This window comes from Ipomoea triloba, chromosome 3 (genome assembly GCF_003576645.1).
Source record: "Ipomoea triloba cultivar NCNSP0323 chromosome 3, ASM357664v1".
Classification (NCBI taxonomy): domain Eukaryota; kingdom Viridiplantae; phylum Streptophyta; class Magnoliopsida; order Solanales; family Convolvulaceae; genus Ipomoea; species Ipomoea triloba.
Window position 1 is genome coordinate 32,089,814 of NC_044918.1, and position 21,152 is coordinate 32,110,965.

General features: G+C 37.4%; 1 protein-coding gene and 1 long non-coding RNA gene across 2 annotated transcripts; one reads left to right on the top strand and one right to left on the bottom strand.

Moving 5' to 3' along the window:
* Positions 1–13,774: 13,774 nt before the first annotated feature.
* On the top strand, positions 13,775–15,322 carry LOC116012040. Its single transcript, XR_004097120.1, has 2 exons — positions 13,775–13,814; positions 15,064–15,322. It is a non-coding gene; the product is annotated as an uncharacterized LOC116012040 (long non-coding RNA).
* A 4,375-nt stretch (positions 15,323–19,697) lies between these two features.
* Positions 19,698–20,705, bottom strand: LOC116013214. The gene has a single exon (XM_031252862.1). The coding sequence runs from the start codon at positions 20,703–20,705 to the stop codon at positions 19,698–19,700; it is 1,008 nt and encodes a 335-aa protein (XP_031108722.1).
* Between the last annotated feature and the right edge of the window lie 447 nt (positions 20,706–21,152).

Consider the following 21,152-nt stretch of genomic DNA (forward strand, 5'->3'; position numbering starts at 1 on the left):
GCTCTCTTCCGTTAACTACGTCAAGCACTCAAGCCTTCTGAACAGGTATCATCTTCGCTCACTTTTATAGCTAATTCGCTTTATGATTTCGGGTCCCGGGCTGCCCTTAGTAAGACACCTCTCCGTTCTTGCTAGGTATAGCCATGAGCGGATCGGATAGCCAGAACCTATCCATTCACAGTTACGGTGGCTCGGTCGAGGTCGGACCGTTCACGGTCTCGACTTATGACTCCGTGATCAACGCTATAGACACATACTCCGGAGAGAACGAGGGCCTAGCCCGGCCTCATAGCCAACCGGACTCCGGGAATGACGAAGCGGATTCCCGGCCCGCCGTAGAGCCCCTTGCCAAGGAAGCAGGGCCCTCGGGTCGAGGGAAACCCGTCCCTACAGCCCATGGTAGGGATTGGTTCATCGGTTTACCGGTCGATTCTACACCTCCCGCGACTACGAGCAGGATCCGCCTGGAAAGCAGCGGCCTGCGGCAGCATACCAGCTTTCTCACCCGCGGGGAGATCGAAGAGATCTCAGCCCTACTGACCGGGGTCGTTAAGTATGAGACCAAATGGTCGTTGGGGAGCGTCGTCGACCGGACGCACGGGGAATGACTCGGGATGCACCTAGACTCCATTAAGGCCCCATTAACCTTCCAGTTCCATCCCTTTCTCCTGGGCTTCATGAAGTATTACGGGGTTTTGCCCGGGCAGATCGCCCCCAACGCTCACCGCACCCTGGCGTGCTTCCCGCAAATATGCGGTCACCACGGTCTTCCGGTAACCTTGGAGCTTTTCCGGTACCTTTTCTCGGTCCGGCCTCTATCGATGAAACACGGGGGCGGCATGTTGTGCGTTCAGTCTCGCGAACACTTCTGCAAAATTCTCCACTTGCCCGAGAACAACAGAGGCTGGAAGGACCGGATCCTGTCGGTCAAATATCGGTGGCCGCTCCCCGTCGACAGAGAGTGGCCGGTGCACGTGACGGAGCACAATCGACCTAGGCAAAGCCGGGCTCTAAACGACGCGGCCATAAAAATCTCCGCCGAGGAGTACGAATACGAGATCTTCCAGTCACCCGAGGAATACTTTGAGGCGAACCTCGAGCCCCCCAGATACGACCTGGCCGAGAAGTATACGCCCAAAAGGGCGGTAGTGACAGTCGCTGTCGGGCCTCCCCCTTTAGAGGCCGGTTCGCAAGGTTTGTAAGGGTCACCGATCTTAGGTCGGTTGTTCGAAGGTCGGAATACTAATCTCTTGTCTCTCATTCTTCAGATGCCATGAGGAGCTTCCCGGTGTCAGCTCGTCCGCCCGCCCCTGCCACAAAGATCAGCTTGGGGTCTAAGAAGGCCGAGCCCTCGAGACCCGCGGATCCTAACACCGAAACGTCGGTCCCTACCGGCCTGCCTTTGACTACGACGCATCCCGCCGGTTTGAGCGGCGAACAAGATACAGCCCGGGCTGCGAAGCGGGGGAAGGAGAAAGAAATCCTCGAGGTCGAGGAGGTCGCGACAGTGAAGCGCCCTCGCCGCGACGGGTCCGGGTCCACGACGCCTGTGATCGACGTGCTTATGAAGCACGGGGACGAACCTCCCGCAGCTCTGCTGACGAGGATTTGTGCCGCGGCCCCTCCTCTGGAGAAGACGAGCGGATGGTCGACCGCTTTGGTCGAGGAATGCATCGCTCGCGACCTTATTCAGGTAACGCGAAAACGTTCGATATGCCTTTGTTATTAGTTATGGCTTTTCTCACCGGTGTGGGGTTTCGTAGATTGCGCACTCGGTTACCGACCTGTTTGCCCAAGCAAAGGATGGGGATGAGATCCACCGTCGGGACGTGGCCCCGCTCAAGAAGTCCCTCGCGAAGCGGGAGCAGCGGATCAAGGAGCTTGAGGGCAAGTTGAGGACGGCCGAGGAGATCGGGAGACGGATCCTGGAACGGGCGGATCTGGGCGAGAAGATCCTCACCGACCCCGAGCTTCTTGCCCAACATATCTGCCGAGGGCGCAAGACCGGGGAAGCCGTCCTTGCCGCCGTTTCGCGGACCGCGATTGGGGAGGACCTGATGTATGAGTTAGGGTCGTGGGCGTTTAACAGCGGCCGGAGGGCCATGCAGAACGACGTCCGGACCGCTCTGGAGGTTTCGATCGACGACGACGACCTCCCTAAGATCCTGGCCGTTCTACCCGAGGAGGTACCCTATCCTGGCCCGACGTCATTCTCAAAGGTCCCGGACGGGCGAACACTGCCGGTCCCCGTTGTCGGAGATTCCGCTGGACCAACGGCGGAGGCTGCGGCCGTCCCGAGCGCTAGACTAACGGCGGAGGGTGTCGCGGAGCCCTGTGCCGAGGCGAAGTAGGTTAGGTGATGTGAACGAGAGCCCGGCCTCGTTGTGCCGGGCGCTACTCTATTTTGATGGCCTCTGGGCCGGTTTATGTAATCAAAACTTTTTCGCTTCTCCGTGCGCATTTATTTTTGCTTATCCGGTCTATACTTGGCGTTATTTAGTTTTATTATCTGGTCTATACTCGGCGTTATTTAGTTTTATTATCCGGTCTATACTCGGCGTTATTTAGTTTTATTATCCGGTCTATACTCGGCGTTATTTAGTTTTACGCATGGGGACCGTGGGGTCCTAAGTATGACGAGCTTCCTTAGTTTGCTTTAGGCCTAGCATACCTGCTCAGTCCGAAGACCGGTAACCGGGCACCTTACTCCCGGAGTGAGCACCTTGCTCTCACCATTAGGGTCCGAAGACCAGTAACCGGGCACCTTACTCCCGGGGTGAGCACCTTGCATTCACCATTAGGCTCCGAAGACCGGTAACCGGGCACCTTACTCCCGGGGTGAGCACCTTGCTCTCACCATTAGGGTCCGAAGACCGATAACTGGGCACCTTACTCCCGGGGTGAGCACCTTGCTCTCACCATTAGGGTCCGAAGACCGGTAACCGGGCACCTTACTCCCGAGATGAGCACCTTGCTCTCACCATTAGGGTCCGAAGACCGGTAACCGGACACCTTACTCCCGGGGTGAGCACCTTGTTCTCACCATTAGGGTCCGAAGACCGGTAACCGGGCACCTTACTCCCGGGGTGAGCACCTTGCTCTCACCATTGGGGTCCGAAGACCGGTAACCGGGCACCTTACTCCCGGGGTGAGCACCTTGCTCTCACCATTAGGGTAAAACATATAAGGAAAAGCCGACCTAACCGGTCGGTTCTACATTACAAGCGAAACGACCACGCAGGGTCTACCAAGTCGGCCATGCAAGGCCAAAGAAAATCGGGGCGTCGCGACCACGCAGGGTCTACCAAGTCGGCCATGCAAGGCCAAAGAAAATCGGGGCGTGCAAGCTCCCGGTCCTATCACAACCTACTGATAAAAATGAACTAAGTGCTAGGAATTCCAAATGCGGTCGACCGGCTTGCCGGTGGTGGTTTCGAGCCGGTAAGTACCTGGTCTTAGGACGCGTGGCGGTCATGCACCGGTCACTCTATCAGTCCAACCTGGCGGCGAATAGGTGCGCGGGTGCGAGGTCCCTGGTTCGAACCTCTACAAAGACCCATACCACAGCTCGGAGCGCAAGGACGCCTGGCCTAGTCAGACCGGGAGGAGGATCCGAAGGGTCATGATAGTCGCTTATTGGGCACACAGCCCGGGAGACCGGGATTTTATCCCTATCAATAATATACAAAAAAGGCTTTAAAAAGCTTGATCAGTCGGCCTCGTTACGAGGAGTGCCTCGTTGCGAGGGGTGACTTAAGCCAACCACTACACTCCAAGTGGGGCCCCCTTATGTCTCTAGTGTGAGTATGAGTCTTCCACTGCCTAGTGGATATACGTTTCTTCCACATTGTGGTGGGTATACGAGTCTTCCACTAGCTAATGGGTATATGTCTTCCACCTTCCGGTGGGTATATAAGTCTTCCACTGCCTAATGAGTATGTGTTTCTTCCACACTGTGGTGGGTATACAAGTCTTCCACTAGCTAATGGGTATATGTCTTCCACCTTCCGGTGGGTATATAGGTCTTCCACTACCAAGTGAGTATACGTTTCTCCCAGTGGGTATACGAGTCTTCCACTGTCTAATGGGTATGTCTTCCACATTCCGGTGGGTATATAAGTTTTCCACTTCCTAGTGAGTATACGTTTCTTCCACACTGTGGTGGGTATACGTGTCTTCCACTGGGTAACAGGAATTGTGGATTGTCTAGACTTATTCATAGGCCTCGTTTTCCTAACTACCCCGTGAATTTTTAGACTCTGCCTTAAACCATTTTACTAGCTAGACTATTCTCCTATAACTCCTGTACTCTACCCTAGACTTCTTACCAACAACTCCCGATTGTACCCCATACCCTTCAACGTCGACCTTGTCAGGTTTTTACTTTCAGCCGTTGTCTCCATTTGCTCTACTGTAACTTGATTATTAGCTTGTGGGCGTTCAGGTGCAAATTGTTCGAATTAGGTTCCTGGAGATCTTCAGTCGCCGATCGGGTGGTGGGAAAACCGAATGATCCATGAAAAGTGCAGGAATGACTTACTGATAACTCGAACTAATAACTTTATTATCGTACTATAATTTTCGAAAGTACATGGTAACTGACTATTCAAATTTATTTTTCTTAACCATAAGTAAAATCTCTTGCGCTATTTGAGTTCTAGACGCACTCAATCGGTCTTTTTATATCGTCTCTAGTGGATTACGGGCTTGTGTTTCCAGTTCCACTCTTCCTGTTCTTCACCCTCATTGTCTCGCCTATTGAGACCTTCCCGCAGGGGCTCTGTTCCTCGACCAATAGGGATGGGGTCCCTGCTTGGTTGCCCGGGTTGCTTTAGCCATTGGTTGGGACGAGCAGCTGGTCGCCCTCTTTGGATGATGTCTTTGATTCTTTTTATAGAGTGATGTATTCCTTGGTGGTGTGTCCTATACGCCTGTGATAACGACAATATTTAGGGCCCTTATCGGATGGTTGCAAGGGAGGTGGCGGCGTCAAGTCCCTGCAGACGCGGGGCGGGGTGGTTGTATCTTGTACACTTGATGGCTCCTATGTATGGGGCCTACTTCATGACGAGGGCTGGTTGGTCTTCTGAGGGTACTTGGTCTGCTTTCTCTTTTTTACAGTCGGTCCATTGGATGCATTCTTGCCTCATCACGGGATCGCTTTGCTTCCCGCTCTTACTTTTGTCGTAAGGCTTCTTCCGTCTTTGCATATTTGTTAGCTCACTGGATAGCTTGGGCGTATGTCGCGGGTGTATCCCTTCATAGGCTGTCGAATAGGTCCCCTGCCCTTAGGGCCTCCGTGAAGAGTGTTAAAGTTGTTCGATCATCCAGATCCTCCACCTTTTGTACGTCCTTTTGCCATCTTCTCAAGAATTCTTTCAGGGTCTCCGTTTCTCCTTGTCGTATGGCAGTCAAGGTCATGAAGTGTTTTTTGGTTTTTATGCTTCCCATGAAATATGTTATGAATCGTTCACCTAAGGTTTCAAAGTTGTCAATAGAACGCGACAGCAATGATAAGAACCATCATTGTGCGACTCCTCTCAGTGTTGGGAAAAAGGCTCGGTAGTATATCGGGTCTTCTGCTCCTATTACCATCATCTTTGCTTGAAAACTGATTAGGTGATCACTGGGTTTGTTGTTCCGTCGTATGTGGGCATCACTAGGCATTTAAAGTCCCTAGGTGCCCGATATTCTTGTATCTCTAAAGTGAACATGCTGGTAGATAATAGGGATTGGACGGTTGGCCGGTCTTTTCCACCTTCAATCATTTCCTGGAGGTCCCTTAGCTTCCTGGCGAGCTCAGCTATTTCTCGATCCCGACCTCCCTGATTTTGATCTAGGGTTTCATCGCAACTTTCTACTGTGTCCTTAAAGCTTCCTTTCTATGTAGCTCTATCATAGGTAGTTTTCTCGCATAGGGGTTGGTTGTTCGGGCAGCTTCCATTATCTCAAGGGGAAGTTCGACCGGTTGGGTCTGAGGGACACCAATGTCTGATGGACGTATGCCCGAGTGGGTACTCTCCTCCCTCTAGGGATTCTCTTGGCTGGCATCCCGCGGGGGAGCCGGTTGGTTGGATGGTCCACAAGAAGTGGGTGATTAAGAGCTTCCCGCGCGCGGATCTCTCACTGCCTGATCAGTTCGCGTGTTTTGTCGTGTAGTCACCATGTTTTCTTAGGTTCAGAGGAAAGTACGAAGCTTTTCGCATCAGTTTTACCACAGACGTCACCAATGTTAGTTTTATGACTTTTGGGTAGTCAAAGGCAGGCCAACACTACCGTTAGAATAGCAAGAATATAGGAAAAGTGTAGGAAAATATATGGAGAGAATATAGGTATTGGATTGCTCAAAATTGCCCCCCTGAGAATATAGGTATTGGATTGCTCAAAATTGCCCCCCTTTCTCCATGTATGGATGATCTATTTATACATATTTTGAGCCTAGAGCCATATAAGGAATAAGAATCCTAAACTGCCTCATATTGGAAGTCATTGTTACATTACAAATAATAAGCCTTAATTCTACGTATATTATAAATACTAAGTCCAATCGTTATCGAACTCTTTAATAGCTCTGTACTGAGTATCATTCTTAGGCCTTCTTGATCCAGTTATTCTCTTGGATCGGTCCATTTGGCCCAGGCCTACTATATTATCCATCATTGGCCAATGGACAAATTATTGTGTGGACCATGGTCCACATAGCTGTGTGGACCATAAATATAAGGTATATTTTTATTATACTAAAAACACATTATTTTTGTACTGGAGGTACATTATTTCATAGTATATATATAAAATAATGTACTTTCAATACTTAAATAATGTACTTTATGTACAAAAAGAATGTACTTTTAGTACATTAAAAATGTATATTTTATTTATGATCTACACAGCTATATGGATTATGGTCCATGCAATAATGATTGTGGCCAATAATGCAATGTTAATGTTTTGAAATTTGTATACTTTTAATTTAATTAGTAATGATTAGTTTTAAAGTTGATTTATTGGACCAAATTAAATTTGGTTGCCTAATGGTAATGGACAATGGAACAGACAGCTGACACAAGGCGCCAATCACGTGTCTTACCATGGATACACCGCACTTCTCAATCGCAGGAATTCCAGCAATTCTAGTTTGGGAAGAAAAACAAGTGCTTAATGAAGCCATTCTGGCCGGTGAATATCGTAATTCCGGCTAAAAAAAAAAATGACGGTCACATTATTAAATTAAATGAATGATTCAGATCGTTTAGATTTTTTATATTTTTCCTTGAGATTTTCTAATTTATCCTTAATTATATGATTATCCATACCAAAGATATTGTGGTCTAGTGGCACCCGGTGTCCTGGAAACACTCTCACATGGATGATGGGAGTAGGTTCGAGCCTTTGTGGAGGTAACTGTTGACTCTTTGTGCTTCAGTAGGTTGAGAAAGTGTTGAACATATACCACGAATATATTCAAAAGTAATACACAACTTTATTACTCTTAGTAAATTAAATAAATTAGTGTTACAACAAAAAAAATACATATGCATTTCTTTAATTTATAATTCGATGTTTACAATGCATTTATTCAAAAAAAATACGGAGTATTCATTATCAAAAAAATTAAAAAGAGATATAATTTACGGAGTATTCATTATCAAAAAAATTAAAAAGAGATATAATTTCATTAGTTATATTGTCTATATTTTCTACAATGCAAAGATTCCTTACTTTCAAATTAATTAATAAATATTCATTACATTGTTCATTGTTTTTTTACACTATCTTGTAATTAAATATCAAAATTATACTACAAAATAATGTTATATATTTATTTACCAAGTATTATGTTAACAACATGAAAAAAAATTTAAAAAAAAGCAGTCTGAAGTCAATCATATTAACTACGAAAATATGCCTAAACATATGCCTGAACATCTCCTAAAGAAAATATGTTGAGACTACAACATTGCTGGAATCAATCTTTCAAATTTTGAAAATGAACATATGCATGAACATCTCCTATATAATATTGTATTGATATACTTTGAAATACTTATTTAAAAATAAATATTGGACATTATCACATTCACGCAATGCGCGTGAAAAACTAGTATATACACTAATAAGAGCCTAAAAAAAGTTAGGCCTATAATAGGAAGAAAAAATGACGGTCAAATTATTAAATAAAATTCTTGATTCATATTATTTAGATTTTTATTTTCACTTGAGATTTTCAAATTTATCCTTAATTATTAACTTATTGATTTCAATTAAAAAAGGCTTAGGTTCGAACCTCATCCTAATCAAATTTGGCATAATTAAGTTCATCACTCTATTTACTCGTATTAAATTACTAGTTTTATACGCGCATTGCGTGAATGGGTTAATGCCAAATGTTTATATTTAAATAAATATTTGAAAGTATATCAATGCAAGATTATATAGGAGAAGTTTATACATGGGTAATTGAATGTCGAATTTTTTTATTTAAATATCTAACTCAAAGTATATGAATATAAGATAATATAGAAAATTCATTATAATTATTACTAAAATAAATGTTTGCAACCTTGTAAAATCGATAGTCTAAATATTTGGTCTAAAAATGATAGTCTAAATAAATACTACTTTTAATTTGAAATTTTTAAGTGTTCTTAATTCTCTTTTGAGTAACATTGTTATTGTCTTCATCTTTACTATTTGTTCTCTTCCTTTTTGTTGATAGTGTGTTATTTGTAATTCGGTTATTGTTGATAGCATAGATGACAACGTCATGCAATGAGATTATGATATATGAGCTATAGACTTTCCTTTAGGTGCTCTGTTTGGGGTTCATTTGGTTCAACCATTATTGTTGAATGAGTTATTGTGGATAAAGAAATCCCTAGTTTATGAAAAAAGATTAAATAGATTAATAAAAATTTGAAAATTTAAAATATTATGTATTCCAAAGATATTAAAAAGTAGTTTCTCGCTTCAATTTGCTGGGTAATGGGTTATTTGAGTACTTTCATTGTCAACAAATCCCCCAAGTAGTTAATATGATTGGTTTCAAACTATTCTTTTTTATTTTTTTCATGGTATTAAAGAAATACAAATGTATCATTTTTTGGTGTAACTACTAATTTATTTAATTCAATAAGAGTAAAATAAAGTGATTCCGCTTCAATTTGTTGGGTTATTTGAGTATTCTCTTTGTCAACCAATCCTCAAGTAGTTAATATAATTAGCTTCAAATTATTTTAAAAAATTTTTTCATAGTATTAATAAAATACTTGGTAAATAAATATATAACATTATTTTGTACTATAACTTTGATATTTAATTACAAGATATTGTAAAAATAAGATAATGGACAATGTAATGAATATCAATTGATAAATTTGAATGTAAAGAATTTTTGCATGAGAGAAAATAAAGACAATATAACTAATGAAATTATTTCTCTTATTTAATTTAATTTTTTGATAATGAATAATTTTTTCAAATAAAGGTATTGTAGACACATAATTCTAAATTAAAGAAATACATATATATCATTTTGTGTTGTAGCTACTAATTTATTTAATTTAATAAGAGTAAAATAGAGTGAGAAACTTAATTATGTCAAATTTGATTGAGATGTGGTTCGAACCTAAGACCTTTCTTATAGAAATTAATGGGTAAGTTAAAAGTTAAACGGAATATTAACGGAGAAAAGAAAATTTAACGGAAAACTTAACGGATAATCATAAAAGTAATGTTAAATTAGGTAATCTCTATTAATAATATTAATCTGAATTATCTTAACCATCTATTTGATTAAATAATTCATCTGAACCATCCATTTGATTAAATAATTTGACCGCCATTTTTTCTACCCATTTTAGGCCTAACTCTCTTTGACTCTTATTAGTATAGTAGATAGTAGATATAAATAAATTAGTAGCTACAACAAAAAAATAATACATATGTATTTCTTTATTTTAGAATTATGTGTCTACAATGCCTTTATTTGAAAAAAAATTATTCATTATCAATAAATTAAATTAAATAAGAGAAATAATTTCAGTAGTTATATTGTACATCTTTATTTTCTCCAATGCAAAGATTTTTTACATTCAAATTCATCAATTGATATTCATTACATTGTCCATTATCTTCTTTTTACACTATCTTGCAATTAAATATCAAATTTATAATACAAAATAATGTTATATATTTATTTAACAAGTATTTTATTAATACCATGAAAAAAAACAATTTGAAGCCAATCATATTAACTACTTGGGGAATTTGTTGACAATGAGAGTATTCGAATAACCCAACAAATTGAAACAAGAAACTACCTAGTAATATCTTTGGACTACATCATATTTAAAATGTTCAAATTTTTACTAATTTATCTAATCTTATTCCTTAAACTGAGGATTTATTTATCCACAATAACTCCTTCAACAATAATGGTTGAATTAAATGAACTTCGAACATAACACCTAAAAGAAAATTCATAGCTTCATATATCATAACCTCATTGTATGACGTTGTCATTTATCATCTATGCTACTAACAGTAACCCAATTGCAAATAACACACTGCCAACAAAAAAGAAGAGGACAAATAGTGAAGATGAGGACAATGACAATGTTACACAAAAGAGAATTAAGAATACTTAGAAAAATCCAAACCAAAAGTAGTATTTATTTAAACTATCGTTTTTAGACCAAGTATTTAGACTATCAATTTTACAAAGTTGCAAACATTTATTTTAGTGACAATTATAATGAATTTCTTATATTATCTTAGATTCATATACTTTGAGTTGCATATTTAAGTAAACAAATTCGACATTAAATTACCTATGTATAAACTTCTTCTATATAATCTTGCATTATATAGATATACTTTCAAATATTTATTTAAATATAAATATTGAGCATTAACCCATTCGCGCAATGCGCGTGTAAAACTAGTATAATTAGTAAAAGAGAAAAATATCATTTTTGGTCCCTTGACTATCATAGTTGAAGTAGATTTGATCCTTGATTATTGTTTTTTTTTTCAAATTAGGTGAATGACTTTCTAATTAGTATCAGATTTGGTTCTCCGATCCAATTTTTCGGCCATATATTACCGAAATTCCAACCGAAAAATAATGTGTTGTAATTAGAAGGGTATTTTGGTCATTTCAAATTTATTTTACTTTCCTCTTATTTTTCTTCTTCTTCCCCTTTTGTTCCTCTCCCTTTCTTCTTCTTCTTCTCACTTTCTTCTTCCTTCATTACATTCAGATGTACCCAAAAATAAAATTACATACAATATGCAGGATCCCCAAGAAAATTGGGGTGAAATCTCAACCATTGATATAGCCAAAATCAATAGTCTAAAATGATGAAAAATTAAAATAAAAAACGCGATAACATTATGATTATTTAATGCTTAACTTAGAACTTAAGGTGCATAACTTAGAACTTAAGGTGCAAAAGTTTGAAACTTAAGGTGTATAAGTTCGAAACTTAAGGTGCATCAGTTCGAAACATAAGGTGCATCAATTCGAAACTTAAGGTGCATCAGTTCGAAACTTAAGATGCATCAAGTCAAAACTTAAAGTGTATCAGTTTGAAAGTTTAAGGTGTATTAATAAGTTTGAAACTTATGGTGCATCAAGCCGAAACATAAGGTGCATCACTTCAAAACTTAAAGTGCATAACTTTGAAACTTTCAATTCATGACTTTATCTAATACTCTCTCTGTCCCATTTTACCTGTCCTATTTACTATTCATTGGTCAAACCAACTCTTCCTTCTTTGCTTGTTTTCTTTAGTAATTTTTTATTATTTTTAAATTTAATTTTTTGTGTTTAATAGTACTTTTAATGTAGTTTCTAAATATATAAATTTTATATATTAATACTAAACTTAATAATATGAAAAATTGGATTAAAAATTACTTCAGTCAAGCCTCGTTAAACGAACCAGACAACCATTTTGGGACGGAGGTAGTAATAAAATATGTCCAAAATTTATACTCGTTAGAAATACATCTAGCATCTTCCTTTCTAAAATGTAATGCTAATACAAGTTTGAATTTGCAGCAAGAGAGGAAGATAAGGAAGAAAACAACAATGGGGGAGGAGATCATTCGAGCAAGTTGCTAGGAACATTTTTTTTTTTTCTTCTTCTTCTTCTTCTTTTTTTTTTTTTTTTTTTTTTTTTTAATTTACCTTCATTCTGGGTACATTTCAGATCTCACCCCATTTTTTACCTACGAGTTTCTTCGCACATAAACCACACACACACACACACACACATATATAGAAATCTGTTCAAATGTGGCTGCGCCTTCCCGTGCGGTCGGTGTCGTTCGCACCACTCAATGTTAGAAAATGCACCACTTAATATTAGAAAACGCACCACAATGAAAATACACAAAAACACAAAAAAATACACCACACACCCAAAATAATGCACCATAACTCCCCTGCTGTAACACCCCGAAATTTTGTAAGTATTTTTGAGAAATTATTATTATTATTTTCGAAATATTCATGTTTTATTGTTGCCCAAAAGAATTTTTGGAAATTATTATTTATTACAAAATATATATTTTGGAACGTATATGTATATATTTATTTATTTCGAAAATAATCGATAAGAATTGGTTTGGCTTGCTGGACAAAACTTTAACTTTTTGTGAGAAGTCTTGGTTTCGAATCTAGGCAACAATTAATTTACTTTCTAGGCAAAAATTAATTTACTTTCAAAGCCTATTATATTGCTCTTCGTGTATAGTTATATAATTTTGTTGCTAAAATAATTCTTGAAAGATGAAACGGCTTGGTGGTTTGGGATTTGAGCTTTGGGCTTTGGACAGGAGTTTGACTCTTGTTAGTCGCAGAATGGTTATTTTCTTTTGGTTCAGCAGAGAAAAAAAAGAAAAAAATAAATAAATAAAAGAGACCAAGATGGCAGGAGTCTGCCTGGATAAGGAAAATTGAGGAGTGAGACGCCGGAAAAAGAGGAAAGAAAAAGGGAAAAGGGCGTGAATTGGGGGTGGTATTACATTAATGCATGTATATATATTAATCTATATGAAATATAAATATATTATCATAATAATTAATTACCATAAACAATTTTAAGTGGTATTACATTAATGCACGTATATGTATTAATCTATAAAATATAAATATACTATCATAATAATTAATTACCATAAACATTTTTCAGTGGTATTACAATAATGCACGTATATGTATTAATCTATAAAATACAAATATACTATCATAATAATTACCATAATTACTAATAAGGAATTACCATAATTACTAATAACTAATTACCAATCTATACTATATATAATATATTATGATTACCATAATTACTAATATTATAATAGAATAATATTAATTAATTATAGGAAAATTGAGGAGTGAGACGCCGGAAAAAGAGGAAAGAAAAAGGGAAAAGGGCGTGAATTGGGGGTGGTTATAATATTATTAATAGCCTGATTTAATGGAGGTGTTATAATTAATAATTAATAATAATATAAATAATAATAGTAAACCGTGTGTGTTGTGTGTATGTATTAGGTAGATTAGATATATTTATATTCATAAGGGAGGTGCGTTTAGGTAGATTAGATATATTTATATTCATAAGGGAGGTGCGTAGCTTTGGAGTTAGGGGGAAAGCTCACAATTTTCATTCTGCTTTTTGGCCGAGAAAAAAAAAGAGAGAGAAGAAAGGGAAAGGAAGAGAAAAGATAGAAGGATTGTCAACTTGTGAAGGGAAAGGAAGAGAAAAGATAGAAGGATTGTCAACTTGTGCTGTGGTTATTAGGTAAGATTTATGTCCATTCAAATTTTATTTACCCCAATTAAATTATTTAATATGTGCTTATGTGATATTATATTATTATTATTATAGAAATTGTTAAATATTTGTGAGAACATATTATTTGTACATTTGATTTATGGTGGGAGTATGATGATTAGTAAGAATCTGTGTAAAAGTTATGGTGGGAGTATGATGATTAGTAAGAATCTGTGTAAAAGAATTGTTAGAGATTGAAATATGGGTTTACTGATGATGATGGTGTGAAGATGATTTAAGTAATGAAAATAGTTTGATGAGGATACTCATGGAGATAATGCTTAAGTGATAATGATTAAATAATGTGAGTAAGTGGGTTTGTGGTTTTATGCCTTGCCCTTACCCTGTGAGTAAGTGGGTTTGTGGTTTTATGCCTTGCCCTTACCCTTATGCGTTTTAGACTATGACTGAAACATGATTTTTTTCTCTTGTGTGGATTGATCGAATCATGGTTGTCTTACATAAATTCTTGAAGCATGTATTACCTTTATAGTACAAGTTATCTCTTGTGGTAGAGCATGTATTACCTTTATAGTACAAGTTATCTCTTGTGGTAGAGATTATATTACCTTTATAGTACAAGTTATCTCTTGTGGTAGAGATTATGGTATTTGAGAAGTACAAGTTATCTCTTGTGGTAGAGATTATGGTATTTGAGAATATGACTTTTTGAAAAGTATACTATGGTAAATAAAGGATTGAATTCTATTATGAAAATGGAAAAAATGTTGATATTATGGAATTTTATGTGGAGTTAAATAATTATTTATGTGAGTGAATTAGTATTTGAATCCTATTATTTATGAAAATGATAAGTTGTGAATGTATAGTATTTTATGAGGATATGAAAATGATAAGTTGTGAATGTATAGTATTTTATGAGGAATTAAATGTGATAAGTTGTGAATGTATAGTATTTTATGAGGAATTAAATGATTATTTGATTATTTGTATAGTATTTTATGAGGAATTAAATGATTATTTGATTATTTTTTATTATGAAATGTTATATGAAATTAGAATCCACGATAAATTGATTGATTTGAGAATTAGTATATTCTAATGGACTAAAAATGATTATGTGGTTGAGTATAAAATATTCTATGGGGTTAATATGGAATTATGTGCTCCAAAGTGCTATGTGCTATGTGAAAAATGATTTATGGGGTGGAGTAAGTCTTACCAGCCGTCGTGCTGACTTTGTTTTCCCCCTTAGTTATTATTGCAGGTGATGATTGCATGATAATTTGGAGCATTGGCATGAGAGTGATTCACGTTAGATTTTTTTATAAAGGTTGTAATTAAATCCATAGAATTCATCTTGTATTAGTAATCGGTAGTAAGTTAGTTTAGCCTGTGCGTTTGAGTATGAGATACTTGAACGTGGCATAACGCCCCTTTTTCCTTTCTTGTTGTAGAAAGCTTCCGCTATTGTAAAAGTTATTTGTAAATAAAAAAAAAATAAATTACCCGTATTTTCTTAAGTGGAAAAAAGTGGGGTGTTACACCTGCCCCTAATGCTGCATTTGCTAACACTGTGTAGTGTATATTTTCATATCTATGGTGTGTTTTTTGGTAATGTGTACCTAATGATGCATATTTGTGTGGTGCATTTTCTAACATTGAGTGGTGTATATTTGTATACATAATGGTGCGGCTGCGCTGACCGCGCACGTTAAGTGGCGGTCGCACCTGATTATGACTATATATATATATATATATATATATATATATATATATCGCAAGTAAACCATCCATATATATATATATATATGTGAGATCGCATTCAGGTACGTACTGGCCGCCCAGGAGAGAACTGCGGACGAATCACAGCGCGCCACGTGTCTGGAATGTAGTTGCACATAACGTTATAACTAGGTGCATGTAATGTTATAACTAGGTGCATGTAATGTTATAACTAGGTGCATGTAATGTTATAACTAGGTGCACATAGGTGCACCCAGGTGCATAAATGTTAAAAAGGTAAATTACTTGCACCTGCAAGTGAAAATAGGTGCACACGTGCAAGTAAAATGTATTACAAGTGCAAGTAAATTGTACAATGAGCATCAATACTAGGTGCACCTAATGTTATAACTAGGTGCACATAGGTTGCAACCAGGTGCATAAATGTTAACAAAGTAAATTACTTGCACAAGTGCAAGTAAAATATATTGCAGATGCAAGTAAAATGTATTACAGGTGCAAGTGAATTGTACAGTGAGCATCAATACTAAGTGCACCTAATGTTATAACTAGGTGCACCTAATGTTATAACTAGGTGCAACCTATGTTAAAACTAGGTGCACCTAGGTTGCACCCAGGTGCATGAATATTAACAAGGTAAATTACTTGCATTTGTAAGAGAATATTAACAAGGTAAATTACTTGCATTTGTAAGTGAAAATATTTGCGAAAATAGGTGTATGAATATTAACAAGGTAAATTACTTACACTTGTAAGTGAAAATAGGTGCGAAAATAGGTGCACTTGTAGGTGAAACTAGGTGCACTTTTAAGTGAAACTAGGTGCACTTGTAAGTGAAACTTGGTGCACCGAAGTTCCAGTTATTTACGAAAATGTCACCGTGTCATTTTTTTAAAATTGCATCTGATTCGTTGATCTGGACACGTGGACGACTGTGGAGCATTCTCATTTCCTACCTGGGCGAGAGTTCGCACGAGAGTGCAACCCTATATATGTGTGTGTGTGTGTGTGTTTTGATAATTAAAAGTCTTCAAATCTATGAAATATATTTAACTATTTTGATTTAATAATATTATACCTTAATTATAAAAATAATACTTAATAATTTTAGTAATTCATAGGACCTAATAATTACAAAAAATAATTTTTAATAATTTTCAATTTATATGAGACAATTATATTAATAATCAATTATTATGACAATTACTAAATATGCATATAAAAGTCGTACCTAATAATTTTAGTACTACACATGACCTAATAATTACCATAAATAAGTATTAATAATTGTCAATTTATGTTGGGTAATTATATTAACAATTAATTATTAAGGAAAAAATAAATTATTTTTTATTGTGGACACATTATTTTTAATAATATTATACATTAATTATAAAAATCATATCTAATAATTTATTTTAGTGACAATTATAATGAATTTCCTATATTATCTTGGATTCATATACTTTGAGTTGCATATTTAAGTAAACAAATTCGACATTAAATTACCTATGTATAAACTTCTTCTATATAATCTTGCATTATTAACCACTTACCTAAAACATCAAATCTTAGCTATTTAGCTCACACAAATACTCCTTGTCAAAATCCCTAATATTTTCAAAAACATCAATCTTAGGGCTCCGATGATAAACCCAACTCAAAAAGAGTGAAATATGGAGGTCAAACTTACCTAGAATACTCCAATAACTTGAGACCTAAGCTTGAAGAGGATGGAGATCAAAGTTTCAAGATTTTTCCTTCCCTTATCTCTCTAGTCAATCTCCTTAGCTTATCTTCTTTCAAATAAGGCATTTATCCAACCAAGTGGTTCCTTAACCTTTAAGGGTGAGAAAGGGTAGTTTGGTAATTTTATCCAATCTCGAATTTAAGATGCTTTGACTTGTTGACTTTATTTAATAAACATAGATATATTTTAATTTCTAGGAAAGTGGGTATTACATTAAAAAAATAATTTATTTAAGGAACCAGAGGCCGAAGGTTCTCTCCTTTAGGTAAAAAATAAATTAGCTTTAAAATCTATGGTCTAACTGGAGCTTGTGGATGTTTATTCTTGTAACTTAATACATAGCCCATATTTCACTTTTAAATTTGAAATTTTAGTGGTATTCTAACTTTATAAAAATTTTCATCTCCAACTCTTTCTAAAACTATCAAATCATGTTTTTGAATAAGTTTTAATACCTTGTAGCCAGTAGGGGTGGAAATAGGCTAGGCCGAGCCGAACTTTACAAATTTAGGTTTGGGCCTGCTATGAAAATCTAAAGTCTGAGCATGGGCCTGTATGTAGGCTTTTTTTAGGTTCAAGCCTGAGCTTACAATTGGCCTGGCCTGGCCTGAAGGTTTAATCATTTTTAAAAGCCTATTTAACATATATGTCATTAAAAGGGCTTCAAAATAGATCATAAATAGGCTTTGAGCCTATTTAGATAGGCTTTGAGCCTATTTAAGGCATCCATTTTAAGCCTTTTAAAGTATACCTATAAAAATTTTACAAACAATACCTAAGTTCATATTTAATAATGAATGACAAAATCATAAGTTCATATTTCATAATACAATATCCAACAACACAAGCAAGTTTAATAAGTAAAAGTTCGTAATACAAAATTCAACAATACAAGTGTAATAACCGTACCACAAGTCCATAATACAAAAGTCCAACACAACTACACAAACACAATTCTAACAACAACAAAAGCATAAATCCACAGTACAAACATAATAACAACAATTTAAACATAATAGTATTCGAACATAAAATGAAACAAGTCACGGCTTGAGCATAATCTTCTCTTGTCCAAAATCCTCCTACACAATGACAAAAATTGAGAATAAATAAGTCTATTACAGCCAAGCACTTTGTGCTCATCATATGACATGTAGTGACCCTCCCATATGGGAGGTTATGAGATCAAGCCTCAGTGAATGTGGTATTGACCCTTTGTACTTCAATAGGTTGAGAAAGTAGAGATGAACAGATACTACAATGTAACACGGTTAGTGTATTCAAAAAAAAAAATTAAATAAATAATTCATAAATCATAACTATAAAATAAGATTCATACATTTTCTTTTTTCTTGTGTCGCTACTTGTTACGAAACCAATCCCTACCATAATTTCATAAATATTTAACAATTAATACACATAACAACTAAATACTAAAACAAATAAACATACTAAACAAATCTCCAACTGTTTATTAAACAACAAAACAAGCAACAAGCACTTCAAATTGTTTATAGCGACTTGTTTTTCTTGCTGCCTTTTCACTAAGACAGATGTTCTACTGTGTTTTTCTTGCTGCCTTTCCACTAAGACAGATATTCTACTGTGTTTTTCTTGCTGCCACTGTGTTTTTCCACTGCATTTTTCGACAGATATTCTACTGTATTTTTCTTGCTACCACTGTGTTTTTCCACTGTGTTTTTCTTGCTGCCTTACACTTACAATTAAGAAGCAACTGTATTTTATTTAGTATTTTGGTTGTTAATTGAAGTGTAGTGTTTGTTGATTGTTTGAGGTGTTTTTCTTGCTGCCTTACACTTTACAATTAAGAAGCTTTGGTTGTTAATTGAAGTGTTTGTTGATTGTTTGAAGTGTTTTTCTTGCTGCCTTACACTTACAATTAAGAAGCAACTGTATTCTATTTGAAGTGCTGAAGTGTTTTTCTTGCTGCCTTACACTTACAATTAAGAAGCAACTGTATTCTATTGGTTGTTTTTTTGAAAACCAACTTGGTAAATAGATTAAATCAACCCTGCAATAGAGTCAGGGGGAAAAGAATCCCAGTACAAAGCAAAAGTTTGCGAGTGAGCCAATGCCGCAAGAGCATGGGCTCCCCTATTAGCAGTACGTGGAATTAAACTAATAGAACAACGAATAAATGATGACATAATAGCCCTAGAGTCTTCAATGGAAAAACCAACATAAGAATAAAGATTAGAACTAGACGCAGATAACAAATTCTTGAGAGTTGAGCAGTCCGTAAAAATATGCACCGAGGTTAGCCCACGATCTTTGAGCCACGACAAGGCTTCTTTGCATGCCAAACCTTCTGCCATTAATGGTGAAAAACAAAGTGGTAATCGATTGTTGAATGCAGCACTAAAATCTCCATTCTACGCCAGTAAAACCGCTCCTACCGTCGCCTCCCTGGACTGAAGGTGATACCCCGCGTCGACGTAGCATCGCATGGCCGTGGCGGGCTCCTGGAACGCCGTCGCATCATGGTTCGGCTGATGGTGATCGGGTGACGGATGCACGTGGCGCCATGCAATCACCGCAGTCCGTGCAGACCGCCATACAGTCCTTGGATACAGAAGTGATCCCTCCCAAACAGCCTTGTCCCTGGCCTTCCACACGTAATAAAGCAGCGCTACAACATTGAGAATATTTTCTTCCGTTAAAATGGAGATAGCATTGGCAAACCACACACCGAAATCATTCCCTCCCACACTAGGAACATGTAGAGAAGACTCATTCCATACTAATGAAGAAAATTCACACAAAAGAAGGGAATGCACAACATTCTCATGTAACATTCCACACATAGGGCATGCTGGATCAATGTCTACTCTTTTATAAATCAAATTGGTGGTAGTAGGAAGAATATTAGAGAGGGCTCTCCAAATAAAAATTCTCCATTTCGCAGGGCATTTAATTTTCCAGAGATGTAACCATTTATCAAAAGTGCCTGGGGCACTCACAAAACTTCCCACAATCCGTTTGTACCCATCTTTTACCGTGTAGTTGCCACTAGGATCTCCTTGCCAAAACCACGAGTCCTCATAAACAGGGGTTACTGGCACCTTCAAAATGCGGTCTACGTCACACTGATCAAAAATATCTTGAATGATCGAAAGGTCCCAAGTACCAGTAGTGGGGTCAATCAATCCTGAGACCAATGAGCCATCAAGCTCATGGGGCATAGTCGTCTGCACCATTGGGTCAGGTTCGTCTGGTAACCACGGGTGGCCCCAGATTAAAGTAGACCTCCCATCCCCAACCCTTCGTCGTACACCACTACAAATCAGCTCATGGGCAGCCATAACACTCCTCCAACAGCAAATCAGCTCATGGGCAGCCATAACACTCCTCCAACAGCAAATCAGCTCATGGGCAGCCATAACACTCCTCCAACAGTAACTTGGGCAATACCTTGCAGTTATTTAGTAAATTATTGTACATTTGTTTATTAATCATTATATTCAATCTATAAACTGTTTAGTAATAAATTAATGTTTATTAAACTAATGACTCTATTAGAATGCTATCTGTTCATAGAGTCAATATTGCCTCCACTAAGGTTCATACCCACCACCTCCCGTATAAAAGGAAGGGTTTGATGCCACTGGACCACAAGGTCCTTGGCTAAACTAATGACTCATTGAAGACTTTGTATTCACAAATTTCCAAGAAAGTGACGGACTGGATGATGGATAATACACTAGTCCTGGGCTACATGGACCGGCCCAAGAGAGCAATTGGATCAAGAAAGTCCAAAAAGGACCCTCAAAACAAAGCTACAGAAGAGTTCGATAAGGATTGGACTTAGCACTTGTAATATTAGAAGA